This window comes from Cuculus canorus, chromosome 4, assembly GCF_017976375.1.
Source record: "Cuculus canorus isolate bCucCan1 chromosome 4, bCucCan1.pri, whole genome shotgun sequence".
Lineage (NCBI taxonomy): Eukaryota > Metazoa > Chordata > Aves > Cuculiformes > Cuculidae > Cuculus > Cuculus canorus.
This window is the reverse complement of record NC_071404.1, coordinates 19549272-19562996: the sequence shown is the minus strand read 5'-3', so window position 1 is coordinate 19562996 and position 13725 is coordinate 19549272. Positions and strand designations below refer to the sequence as shown.

The 13725-nt window shown below is 35.9% G+C and overlaps 1 protein-coding gene across 1 annotated transcript in view; it reads left to right on the top strand.

The window, feature by feature from the left end:
- The window catches only part of ADGRA3 (adhesion G protein-coupled receptor A3), a 53853-nt gene that overhangs the window by 20802 nt on the left and 19326 nt on the right, over window positions 1-13725 (top strand). Inside the window, exons 5-9 of the mRNA XM_054065214.1 lie at window positions 674-745; window positions 2306-2466; window positions 4181-4394; window positions 5310-5474; window positions 11965-12166. Coding sequence (XP_053921189.1) covers window positions 674-745; window positions 2306-2466; window positions 4181-4394; window positions 5310-5474; window positions 11965-12166 — 814 coding nt within the window. The remainder of the gene's footprint in view (window positions 1-673; window positions 746-2305; window positions 2467-4180; window positions 4395-5309; window positions 5475-11964; window positions 12167-13725) is intronic.

Here is a 13725-nt window from a genome sequence, read left to right as displayed (position 1 = left end):
TCAGTAACAAGCTTAAAAAAACCCAAATGGCAGTGGGGGGTAACCAAAACCATATTTCTCAGTGCTCTGTCTGCTTTGCAACCATTTTCCAGTTTCTTAGAAGGTATAGTGTGATGAGAGAGACTAGCAGAGTGTACGAAATGTTTTCCCTAGAGAACTATTTCAGAGTTACAGAATCTTTTACTGTCTGTGCCTTCTATCATGGCATCAGAATGGTTGTGTTTTTCTGTCTTTCATCCATGTTTTGCAGTTCTTCATTTATGTTAAGAAAATACCATGCAAGATCATAGTGTTTGTTTGCCCTGGTTTTTAGCTTCTTAGTGCTTTTGCTGATCTAGAGAAAGTGGGACGTATATTTTTAACAAATATTCTGCTAGCTCAAACAAGCTTCAGTTCACTATGAACAATGAAGTTAATTCTAAACTTGAAATGTATGCTCACCATGTGCTAATTGAAGCTTTAAATAAAAATAAAGCATTTACTTTCAGTACTTGTTCCCAATCTTAAGATTCTTCAGCTAAAAAGGTATTGGGGAACAGTTTGTTTTGGGATTTTTGCTAGGCTATCAGACCCAATTTTTATTCTTGCAGTTGTCTGAACTATGACAGTGTGTGGTAACAATATTTTATAGGTTTTAAAATAATGTTCAGATTATGATACTTTTATTTCTTAGGAATCTTTCTGGAAATCTGTTTTCTACACTTACACAGGGAACATTTGATCATCTTGGTTCACTAAAGTCTCTGTAAGTACTTTTACATCTAATCTTAACTTGCACGATCATTTGTGTTGTTAATAAAAAACATTTCATATGTGCTTGTCTAGTCTACAGGCTGGCATTTTTATTTTCAAACGTAGCAGCAGTTTACTGATCTGAATAAGTTCATGGGAAATGTACATACAGATATTTGTGTGTATATAACTTCCTCCTTTCAAACACAAGCCATTTTATGATTCTATGGTTCTATGACTCCTTTCGTAGTTCTGAGAGAACAAAGCTATACCAGCGTCTGGGCTTCTGAAAATTTTATTCTTTATGCATTATTTTTTACTTTTATACTAAATAAATAGCACTTTACCCTTTTTTTTTTTTACAAATGGAACAAATGCTTCTGAGGAAGATCTTAGTCCTTGAAGAATAGTATGGGTTTATTTTCTTCTCCTTTAATTTCATGAGATTTGTAACCTTGTGTAAGGAAGAAAGTAAATGAAAAAAAGATTATCAGCGCTGATTGTATTTTCCCCTGGTAATCATGACAGTTGGCTTACTGTACTGAGATGTTCTGACTTGTGTCTTTGACACTGAGTTAATTTCTTGTTTATAAAGGCAAATGTCCCACCTTATCGTCTTTTAATTGTTCACAAGTTATTGTTCCTGGTGTTTTAATTCTGTACATAAAGATTGCTGTCCAAGAACATTGCAGCTCTGACAAGACAACTTGGATATAACTGTTGCTATTATAAATGTCTGTGTCTGGAGGAAGTCTTGTGAAGAAAGACTAAATGGAGTTTCACAGGAATGTTAGTTTGGAATTCTGCCTATGATATTGTGTTATCCTCTAGACATTTGCAAAAAGAAAAATAAATTGTGTTTTCACTAGAGGCAAAAAAACAGTGTAGACACAGCAGCATGTTTTGCTACATTTTTAACTGTTTCTAAACAAATAAAATATTTGTTCTCTTTTAATTTAGCTGACAACAGACAACTATGGGGGGATTTGGTATGTCTTTTTGGTAGAAAGTATTGAATTATAAAGAAAAGACTTTATGAATCAATGAAAAGCCTTAAAGGATTTTCATATAAAGTAGAATAAAGCTATCATTAAAATTGTATGAAGAGTGGTTCTGACAAGAAAAATGGAGGATTGAAAAAGAGGAGAGGCTATTTTTATATTTCTGTTGATTTTACTGTTAAAGCATTTGGTTGCTAAAATGAAGCAATGAAGTGTGTTTTTAAGTTATGGTGATGCATAATTGAGCGACTCCTTGTTATTTCTCACTTAAATAAGATCAAATCCTTCCGTGAAAGAAATTGCTAAGATTTCTTTCATGTGCAGGCAGTACATCCTCCTCATATTTATGGAGAGGATTCCTGTTCTTGAGGACTGTGTTCTCAGCCCACACCTTGCAGAAGATTAGCGTGTCTTCCGATACATAGTGCTGGGCAACTCTACTGTATTCAGGGATTTGACTGCTTGTTGTCTGTATGTCTGTGACAATGAGGCACTGTACAGCTGTTGATGTCAAACTTTCAGACATTTGAGTGTTGTGTTTTGTCAGTGTGAATATTGATTTTGTATTGCAGAGAATTTCAAACTGATTATCTTCTTTGTGATTGCAACATACTGTGGATGCATCAGTGGTTAAAAGAAAGAAATATAACTGTACGTGAAACTAAATGTGTCTATCCCAAGTCACTTCAGTCACAGACAGTGACTGGTGTAAAGCAAGAGCTTCTGACCTGTGGTAAGCTCTCCTAACAACTGATACTTATTCTCTAACAAATTTCATATTCTGTTAATATTCGTGAACAGACTGGCTTTTGCTTTGTTTTGATTCCCTGAAATGCAACACTTATGATAATGGTATTAGTAATTCTTTTTTGAAGGCTAATTTTTATTTGTGATTCAGTATTTTTTGTTCTTGGAAATAAATAATATGCGATACAATATTGGGAGGAGAAGCTGGTACACTGGGAACCTGTGCTGCCATTCAGCGAGACCTGGACAGGCTGGAGAGTTGGGCAGAGCAGAGTGTAATGAAGTTCAACAAAGGGAAGTGTAGGGTTCTGCACCTGGGAAGGAATAAGCCCCTACACCAGTACAGGTTAGGGGTTGATCTGCTGGAAAGTAGTTCTGTGGAGGAGGACGTGGCCATGCTGGTAGACAACAAGTTGACAATGAGCCAGCAATGTGCCTTTGTGGCCAAGATGCCTAGTGGTATCCTGTGGTGCATTAAGAAGAGTATGGCTAGCAAGTTCATCCTTAGTGAGGCCATATCTGCAGTATTGTGTTCAGTTCTGGGCTTCCCAGTTCAAGAGAGACAAGGAGTCCAATAGAGCACCACAAAGGTGTTTAGGGAAATGGAGCATCTCTCTTATGAGGGGAAGCTGAGGGACCTCAGTCTTCTTAGCCTGGAAAAGAGGAGACTGAGAGGAGTTCATGTAAATGCTTATAAATGTCTAAAGGATGGGTGTCAAGAGAGTGGGGCCAGACTGTTCTCAGTGGTGCCCAGTGACAGGACAAGAGGCAGCAGGTGCAAACTGGGAAGTTCTACCTGAACATGAGGAAAAACCTCTTTACTGTGATGGTGACAGAGTACTGGAACAGGCTGCCTAGGGAGGTGTGGAATCTCCTCTGGGATACTCAGAACCCACTTGGATGTGTTCCTGTGCAACCTGCTGTAGGTGAACCTGCTATAGCCACAGGGTTTGGACTGGATGATGTCCACAGGTCCCTTCCAACCCTGACCATCCTGTGATTGTGTGTAGTTGATGATTGTGGAAGTTACTCTGTAGAAACTAAGGGTGAGTAACACTGTGAAGATAAACTACATTTTCCTGCTAATCCATGTCTTTTCAGGGATTTTTACTGAAACTGCACAAGAGGAATCAGAAACTGATATTTTTTTTCAAAGTCTAGCTCTCTGGCTTGATATATATAAATCATTCCAAGCCCAAATTTCTGTAGCTAAGAAGGTCTTTATTTTATGACTTACTTTCCTGCATGGTGCTTCTGTTGTTGATGTGCCTTCCTGTTGTGATGAAGCCATTGCCAACTTGCTTAACTTTTGTTTTATTAGAGTTATTCTGTCTGTCAAAATAGTTAAGACACACATTTGTGATGTTGAGATACTAATTGTGAGAAATTATGAAGAATTAAAATGCATAAATATATAATTTTATTCAAGTTAATATTTTTCCCTTTTGGATATGGGCTAGAAAAAGATTTTTGAAATGTATTACATCAAAGAAATACACATTTGGAAGGAGAATATGGTGAGAATTTGTATTTCTCAATATCTAAAGCATCAAAATGTAGTTTTATATGAATCTTGCAAGATGCAGCTTACAAGGGGGTTGTGTCAATAATTGATATTCAGTTAGTTCATTTTTATCTTTTGAAAATTATGTGTATAACAGGTTCTTGCTATTAATTGTGCTTTTTTTCTTGCATTCTAGAACCACCACTTGAATTACCATCTTTTTATATGACTCCATCTCACCGCCAGGTTGTCTTTGAAGGAGATAGTCTACCCTTCCAATGTATGGCTTCCTATATTGATCAAGACATGCAAGTCTTGTGGTATCAGGATGGAAAGATAGTGGAAACTGATGAGTCTCAGGGTATTTTTGTTGAAAAAAACATGATTCATAACTGCTCACTGATTGCAAGGTGAATCCATAAAGAGAAAATATATTTTCTGCTATCAATTAGTAACTATTTCCATAACCCGTAAGGCCTCCACATATTTTTGCTGAGTGAACATCTGTAGACAGAAACTTCCCAGGTAGGGAAGCAGTCTGTAACTTCACATATCTCTTAAATTACCTGGGGTAGGTCACTGTTGTTAATTATCAGGTTTGAGAAGCAGTCTAGAGATACGATTGTTCAAATCCAGCTGCTTAAAACAGGATTAGCGAGAACAGGTTGCCAGGACTTTCGTAGCTGAGTTTTAATTATCTCCAAGGATTACCCAATACAGTTTGTGTAGAATGTTTGTGGTAGGATACATTTCTTCTCTTGGAACATTAAAATTATGAAAGCTAGGCATTTAAGTGGAGTCCTCATTGATTCTTTCCTCTTCCATCTGAGCACACCAGAATTTGTAATATTGAAGTTCTCCAGCAGAGACCTGTAAGTGTAATTTATTCTGCCTGCAGCAGATTTTTGACTCATTCAGCATCTACAGAATGGTTGTACAACCTATAATTGTATTAGTAAATTAGGACTTCTACCTTCATCACAAATTATGCAATTGGGAAATTATTTTAGTTTGGCCTTTCTGGAACAACAACTATAAAAATTTTGTGTTGAAGAGCTGTGATAACACTTGAGGAATTTGGACTTCTCAGCTCCTCTTTGTGGAGTCAAGGAATTTTTTCCCATGGCTCTTCTGAGAACTAGAGAAATAGTAAATATTTCTCTTTTAGTTACAGGATATTGATTCATAGATAGCTCTGGTTTTGTAAGATCACCGAGAGTTGTTTCTCCCATTGTCTTTCTGAACTTTATTCATGTTTTGGTAAAAGCTTTTATGAATTTTATTGCAATATTGTTCACTTTTGTTTCTTTATTTTGTCTTCCTAGTGCACTGACAATCTCAAACATCCAGGCTGGCTCCACAGGAAACTGGGGCTGCCATGTGCAAACCAGACGTGGGAATAACACAAGGACAGTAGACATTGTAGTGTTAGAAAGTTCTGCACAATACTGCCCTCCAGAGAGAGTTGTGAACAATAAAGGGGACTTCAGGTTGGTAACCTCAATTTTATTTTTTTTTCTCTTTATAGAAAAGGAAAATCTATTTAATTTTACTTTTAACTAAGGTATTATGCTTTAAAGGCAGCTGTTTGGATGTTCATTTGTAAATGGTGTGGAATAGATATTTAACTGTTCTAATTAGTATACGTTGAAAGAAGTATATTAGTATATATGAAAAGTGCACACAACTACACCATGAAATGTTAAACTTTGAGCCTGTTAACTCACAGCTTTGGAAGAGATGAAGAAATAAACTATGATATTTGAAATATATGAATGGAATTATTGGAATAGATAGATTTTTTTAGATGATCTTTAAATTAGAGTTTGACCACTTACTTATGGGATGGGGAGGGCATCATTGCTTGTGTACAACATAATCACTACATAAACCATGTAATATAGAGGATTTTTTCCCCCACTCTCTACTAGAGTAAATAATGTGAATAGGTCTTCCTTTTAATGATTTTTGGGACTATAGTGGTAGCTTTGATTTTCCACTTTGTAGGATATTACAGACTATTTTATCTTCTGTTCTTACCTCTTCACCTGTTTTCCCTTTTCTGATCTTTCTGCTTCTGGTCACTCTTAACAACATGTTACTTCTGGAGGTGCCAGCTGTAACAGGTAGCTTCTGTATAGAGTCTCTGTGTAAGGTAATTCCCTTTGTAACAACTGTGTTGTACCTCCCTGCAGTAGTTCCTGTTGAACATTAGTGTATGTCATAGCATATGTTTTCACTAGAGTTTATAGGATTTCTTAATGTTGTAATAACTGTTTTTACCCACTCATTTATTTTCACTTTTCCTATGCTGCTTGGCTATGCTGATCTTCTGTTTGACCTTTTGTTTACATTTATTAACTTCCATTCCTTTACCTGTCTGCATTAGAGTTCTTTAAAGTTGTCTTTTTCTGTACAGCTAATCTAATATCCAAAATCTTTTATTTTAAGAATTTTAAAGTTAAAGCATATAGTTTTTTGTAGGGGGAGAGAAGACAACCTTTCAAATGCAGAAGGCTACCTCCAATTGTAGCAAAAATTCAGATGAAGTCCTGGCTGAGAGCATTTCTTTGGAGATTATCTTCTTGTTAATCAGCTGGACAATTCAAGAAGAAAGGTAGCTGGTGTCTGGCTGTGAGGAACTATTAGTAAGGGAAGTAGTGGTAAGATCACTGCTGCATGGAGACAATTTGGAACTACTGATGAGCTTCACTTGCACATTGTGACGAATTATTTATACAAGAAACCTTGTGCATATCCACTTCTTATACTGTGATGGTTTCAACTGCAGGGATGAGCTTTGTGTTAGAAAATGAGAACTTCCCGCTTAAGATAAAAGGTGAAAAAAGTCAAACAGATGCATGCTGTATTCATCAAAGAACACATCTATTTAAATCACTTATGCATTTTTTTAATGATACAAGTGTGAATCGTTCTTTGATTTGCCATTAGAGGTGAAAACAGATGGTAAGGGCCTATTTCAAAGTGTTTTCCGTTAAATTAACCTGTGCTGTTCACTGACTGTTCAGTGTAATAGGATTTTACCCTCTTTGGAATTCAGTAGAAAGAAATAAGATTTCACAAACGTTCAGCTTATCAAAAAGTTCACTCTGTCTGGGTCTACTATAACAGACTTCCATTTGTTGTTTAGGTAGAGTAATAATAAAGAGTAATTTTTCACCTTTGAGACCATATGGAAATAAGGCTTTGACTAGTGAGAAAATGGTTCTGAGCAGATGGCTCTAAATGATCCTAGGTGAATTTGATTTTATAGTTTTTTAGTTGGAAGTGGTTAGTCATTTCAGCTTGGAAGCTGTTTCAAAACTGGCATCTAGGTTTTTATCCCTTCAGAAATGGAATAGCAAGACTTAGCAAAGGAGGATGTTTGTCTTCAGTGCCTTTGGCTCAGTAATAGTAGTTTAGGATGAGTTTATATAGATAGGCAAAATGTCTTTTTTAAGGACTGTTTTTTTAATTTAGGTATTTTTTTAAGTTTTACTCAGATAATCTCACTAAATGTTCTACAGTCCATGATTAAACTGAAAATAGTTTGAATGTTAAAATGTAACCAAATGTTTCTGCTTCAGTAAGTTCTTCAGCTGATGTGTTTAGAATAATTTTATGCTTGTAGCTGATAGATTTTCTTTCTTAAAAATGAGAAATATCTTTTTGAAAACTGTTACTCACTGAAGGTAATTAATCTTAAAACTGCAATTGTCATGCTGAATTTAAAGAGTTACTAAGATGTAATAGGGAAAAATATTAGACTACCTGTGAGCTAATGAAATTATGATATAAAAACTCATTGTAACTGAAAGTAATTGTTGGTTTTAAGACATGAATGCTTTCAAAACAGAATTAATATGCATGAAGGAAAGGATTCTTTTGTAATCTTATGGTCTGGCGTTTTTTTTCCTGAAATGAAATTACAGTACTTAAATGTAAATGAACCATCTTTTCCCTCACAGCTGTCTACTTTCATGCATATGTGATAAATTCTGAGCACCTAATTATAAACAGTGATGCAATAAGAGTGTTAATACAGTCCAAATTTGCACTTCTCCTAGCAGTTGGTTAAACTGTGAAAGATATTTAAGCTCAGGCTCACATGAAATTATGAAAGCAGCCAAAATTATGTAGCCTTTGTTTGCATGATGTGAATTTCTTCTCATTAGTCACCTTTGGAGGGATGTCCTCTCCAGCTTCATGGAAAGTGGAGAGTGTCTCATCACACGCAGGTACCAGGAGGGTATGATTCATGGCCTAGAACTGTCCAGGTTAACAGTCACTTATCCAAAATAGGGAATAAGAGAAGTGTAGTTACAGCTGGAATCAGTTCCCTTATCTCATTCACCACTGGGCTGTAAAGAAACTTGTACTGGTGCAAGGGGTATTATGAATGAGAGAGGAAATAGGATAAGGGACACTGTTGCCCACAAAGTGCTTGTCTTAGTGGCACTGTGTGTTTGTGTTGATTTTGTGTATGTGAAATTATGGCAGAAAGGTAGGAGCTTTAAATTGCCCACCTTTTATTTGCAGTTTAGTGGAAAGCTTTTCTAAATCATTAGATGACTAATGTATTAGTTTTATTAGAAAAATATTTCTGTAGCTATCTAACTCTTTTATAAAGGTAGCACACACTATGTGACTATCTGGTGTTGCTGGTATTCTTTTGAAATAAAAAGATGATAAAATCGTTTGTAGAGAGATGAATGAAAAGGAAATGCAGTAGGAATAAAGGGGCAGTAACAAAAGAGAGAGACAAGGATGAAAAAATAGGGAAAGTGGAGAGAAGGCAAATAAACTTGTGATAACCTAGTAATCTTTGAAGTAATGTTAAACACTGAAACTCACTTTTTTCCATTTGATGGTTACAGGAGTTCCAGAAGATACATATATGTATATATAGCTTAGAAATCATATTTGTTTAAAAACATAGTAATTAAAGCTCTCATGTGAGTCCTAGCATTTCACTGTGGTTTCTGTTTTTCTGGTTCTTTAGAGTTGGATGTGAATAGTGAGGAAAGGAACGGCACATGCCATTTTATGGTCAAAATATTTGTCTTGGAGATTGTGTCATACAACATCTGTCAGGACTGCAGAGTTTTCCTAAGGCCTTGTGGCACTCAGCCTGTAAGGCAATACATTCAGTCAAAACTGAGCCAACCACTCTTTAACTTAAAATGCTTTGGAAGAAGACAACTTCTAGAAAATTCTGTGAAGACAGAGACATGTATTCCTTTCGAAGTGCCATCTTTGATGTAGAAACACAATAAAAAAATGCCAGTGTTGATAAAATTATTTTGGAAATGATGTTCTGACACTCCAGTTGTCAGCATTTCTGGAAACCTGACTCTGCATTCTGGAAGCTGAGGTCTGGGTTTGTTATGCAAGGTATTTGTGGGCCTGCATGTCTTCTAACAGCTGTGCCAGCTGATTTATTAGTTGTCCTCATCTGCCTGTTTTCCTTTTGGCTTCATTCTCTAAAGGCTCATTATATATCTGTAAGAAGTGGGAGCATAGAAGTAGCTCATCTTTATATTTGTTTTTTGTCAGTCTGTGTTGATCAGACCTGTTTTTTAATTTGTCCATACAGAAATTTCAGAGGCTTAGTTAAGTTTATGTATTATATCTCCTTATGCATTCCTCCCTTCCTAACAGGTCTGTAACTTGCTCTGTCCATGATCACAGTTGACCAGACATAATCCAAAGTGATATTTTTGTTAGCTAGCAAGGTTGCATGTAGTTTTGCACTAGTGTCACTATTGGGACTACAGTAATTCACCAAGGCCATTGTGGCTTTTCTAACGAAGATTTTTGTCCTTTCTGCTGGCTTTGGTAAATACTTTGCCATTGCAGGATCTGCACCTGTTCTTTGAATAAATTTTTATTCTCTTAAATTCCTGGGATATTCCTATATAATTCCTGGGATTGGAAAAAATATGCTGATTTTTTTTGTTTGTTTGTTCTTTTAATCACATCCATGACCACCAGCACTGGTATAACTTTTCGTTTCTGATAAAGGTTGAATGGCGACACTTCTGTTAATCTCTTGAAGTGGCTGCTGAGGCTCTGAATATAAGTAACATGTTTAGTAGGCTGGATTATACCAGTACAATATCCAAATAATCTTCTGTTTCTCCTAGTATTCAGATACTATAGTGATGGTCCTAATAATACATCTCCATTTCTTAACTAAATGATGTCACGACAATATGGAGAACTGATTTGTAATGCCAAACCTGTTATAAAAGGTAGTAAAATTCAAATCTTTGTTTTCTGTTCTGATTTGTTGTAATTATCATCAAGTCTTCTCCATTAGATTTCTTACTGACTGTGAATTATTTTGTGGTTGTTGCCATGACTTGTGCATTTTAAGGATGCCACCAGTAGCTTTCTTTGAGTTGCTTGTTGCCCAAACCTAAGTAGTCTTTGCCAAAATGGTGTGAAGTAAAAATCTTTCTTCCATTACTAAACATGTCAGAATTGTTCTGTTGGAGCTGATTAGGAATAAATGGGAATTTGAGATAGAGAAGACTTTCAGTATACTTCAAAAGGTTAATCTCTTGCATTGTTTAATATAATTGAAAAGTGTAGCCTTTTGCATTGGTCCATTCCTGGACTTTTTTTTGAGAAAGAACTGTGGTAAATCCCAGCATCTTCAGTGAAAGAAGTTACTTTGCTGATGAATAAGGAAGGAAAATGGAGCTCACTTGCTCAGTTTCTCTGCTTTGGCAATAGTACCTAGATTTTAATTTTCTGAAATGGAATGTTCTTCAAGTTGTTTACTCCATCCTTCTGCAAACACAGATTTTATTTTTATTATTTATTTCAAATATAGATAGGTTCTGAGCATCTCTTATTTTAGATGATAGTAGTGACTAAATGGCCACTCTGGTTATGAGAGCAAACTTTAAGTCACAGTGTAATCTAAGAACTTTTTGTTTTATTTCAGTTTTTGGAGACAAGTGCTTTGTGCAAGGCCTTTTGGAATACTTAAAACTGAGAATAAAAATGTTAGCTCTTTAGGCTGTTGACGAAGCTTGACTTAATTATGGTACAGAAAGCTTGGGATAATCAAATGAAGCTCTCTTGCTTTCTGTTTCAGTTAAACCTTATATGTTGGGTTGTTGGATTTGAGATACTTAGCATTCTGTAATTTGGGAATGTATGCCTGTTTTGCTTTTATACTTTTAAGGATTAGTGTTCTGAATGATAAGTACTGCTAATGCATGTCTTAACAGGGAAAGGGCCAGAAGCAGGGGCAGGCACACTCGCTGGCATTCCTTGTCCCTGTCCTCTCAGCATTGCAGTTTAATTCAGGCATGGTTTCATTCTTTTCTTACATTTCCTTTGAATCAGTTCAGATCTTGTGAATCAATGCACTAAAGGTGTATTGCAGTTTAATTTTATGTATTTATTCTTTATTTCATTTTTATGTCTACTTATACAGATAAAAAATACACTAAAATTAAGGAGGAAGTTAAGAGGATGTCAGAAGTTTTCTTAAGAAGTCCTTAATTCCACATACCTTGCTCATATCTTCAGTTTAGTATTGATATGCATGCAGTCATTTGAAAATTATGTTGGTGCATGTGAACAGGATGAGTTGAAAGCTTGCCTGGCTTTCTACTCTGTGTTTAACTGTGTTTCATAACCTTTTGTTAAGTAGGTAAGGGGTTTTTATAAAAAAATTGTTAACTACTTATAGTCGTTTTATAAGCACCTTTTTCTCTCCACCTGCAACCTCATGAAAGAATTCAAAAAAACATGCTAGCATTAGACCCCCTTCTGTTAATAGTACACAAATATGAACAGCTTGAAAACACTGAAGATGAGCCAAGGTGGCCCTTTAAATAGTTTAGAGATGCTTAGTTTTGAGTGTCTCTTTATTTCATGTTGTAGTGCTTAATCCTTTTATTTACTTGTCATGTAAATTTGTCTGATTTTTTTTTTTTTTTTTTGCTTTTGCCTCCCCAGGTGGCCTAGAACATTGGCAGGCATCACAGCATACCTGCTGTGTACACGTTATTCTGCTGGCAGTGGGATATATCCTGGCAGCTCACAAGATGAGAGAAGAGCCTGGCGCAGATGTGACAGGGGAGGGTACTGGGCAGAAGAGGACTACTCCAGGTGCCAGTATGCAAATGATGTGACTAGAGTTCTTTATATGTTCAATCAGGTAATTTGTGCATTTCTATTAAATCAAATTCTTTAATGAAAATCAAAACTCGGAAATCTGTTGATAAATTTATTTTAAGCTGGTGATACTGGTAGATTAGATGAATTACGATGAACACATGCCTCGTAGTACCATGCGAAACTTGTAAGTCTATGTGAAGAGTTTAATATGTTTTGAGTACCCCCAGACTGAAAGTGCAAGGAAAATTGTATTCTTTGGTGTACTTGTGTAAAGCATAAGAGAATTGTACTTATCGTGATTGGTTTTGTCATCTAGATGCCCTGTCCTGCCCATGTGGAATGGGCTGAAGTTGTAATGGTGAACAGCTATTTTCATTATCATAAGGGAGAGCAGTCAAACTCTGCTTTGGTTCTTGGGAGGGTCGTGTTTAGTGACTGGTTCGCAGATGAGAGATCATGCTGGGGGTCCCTTCACTGTCCTTTTGTGAGACACAACAAGGTTGAGTGTTTGCTTGTTGAGAGTTTTGATGTGCGTGGTTTGTTTTTCCTTTACCTGGGAATTCACATTTTCCTGCAAGGCCTATAACAGCTCAATGCCAGTCTTGCATACGTATAGCCCAGCTGTAAAGTTGCAACTGCTCAAGAGCCTAGATGATTTCAGCCTGTTATAACTGCTTTTGGTTAGCCAACTTTTATCAGATTGAGGAAGAATGTTGTCAACGTTAATAAGTTGAAAATGTGCAGGTCAGATTTGTGTCTTCAGAAAAGCAGAAGTATAATTTCTGTGTGTGAAGTAGATAGCTTCCTATTGCCTGCTTAAAAATACACACACACAGGTATGCTACTCCAAAACAGAGGTTTCAGATTTTTTTTTTTTTTTTCCAGAAGTGGCATGTTTTGGGTTTGGGAATTGGTTTTACTCATTAGCATTAGAGTCTTCTTTTTATGCATGGTAGGCTTGGAATTTTTAGCATTATTCTACACAGGAGTTTATTGTCTTGGAGACTAGTATTAAGTGCAATAGTATTCTAAGCATCTTTAGAGCCTTTGAACACAAAGGTTGGTGAGCCATTTTGAACGTTAGAACTCTGCCAAGCAATTTAAATGAAGTAGAGGTCTAAGTTTAAAATGGAGTGAAATTTTTATATTTATACAAGAACATTTATATTTCACTGTTCTTATTTGTGTATTGTACAGGTATAGTTTTAGGTGAAAATTAATTAATGTTTAAAGAAAAATTTCAAAGAAATTATACAGAATATCTGTATTTGACTTTGTTCAGTATGTGTCATGACTTTGAACTGAATTTACACTTCAAATGCATGACTGTCAGTGTTTTGGAAAAAATTGTCTTCCATTAATTGCATGCAAAATTATGTACCGGTGCCAAGACCAGCATGGACATATATATATAGTTGTTAGTTGTGCTTATGTGGCACGCTGCAAATTGAGTAATGGAAACTAGATATCTGTACACCAAAAGAAGAGAGATGGAACATCTCTGGTTTGGATTATCATGGATAAACAGCGTCTAAACATGAACTGATAGCATTTGCACAGCTTTCCACTGTACTAGATGAAATTTCCCATTTTTGGTTT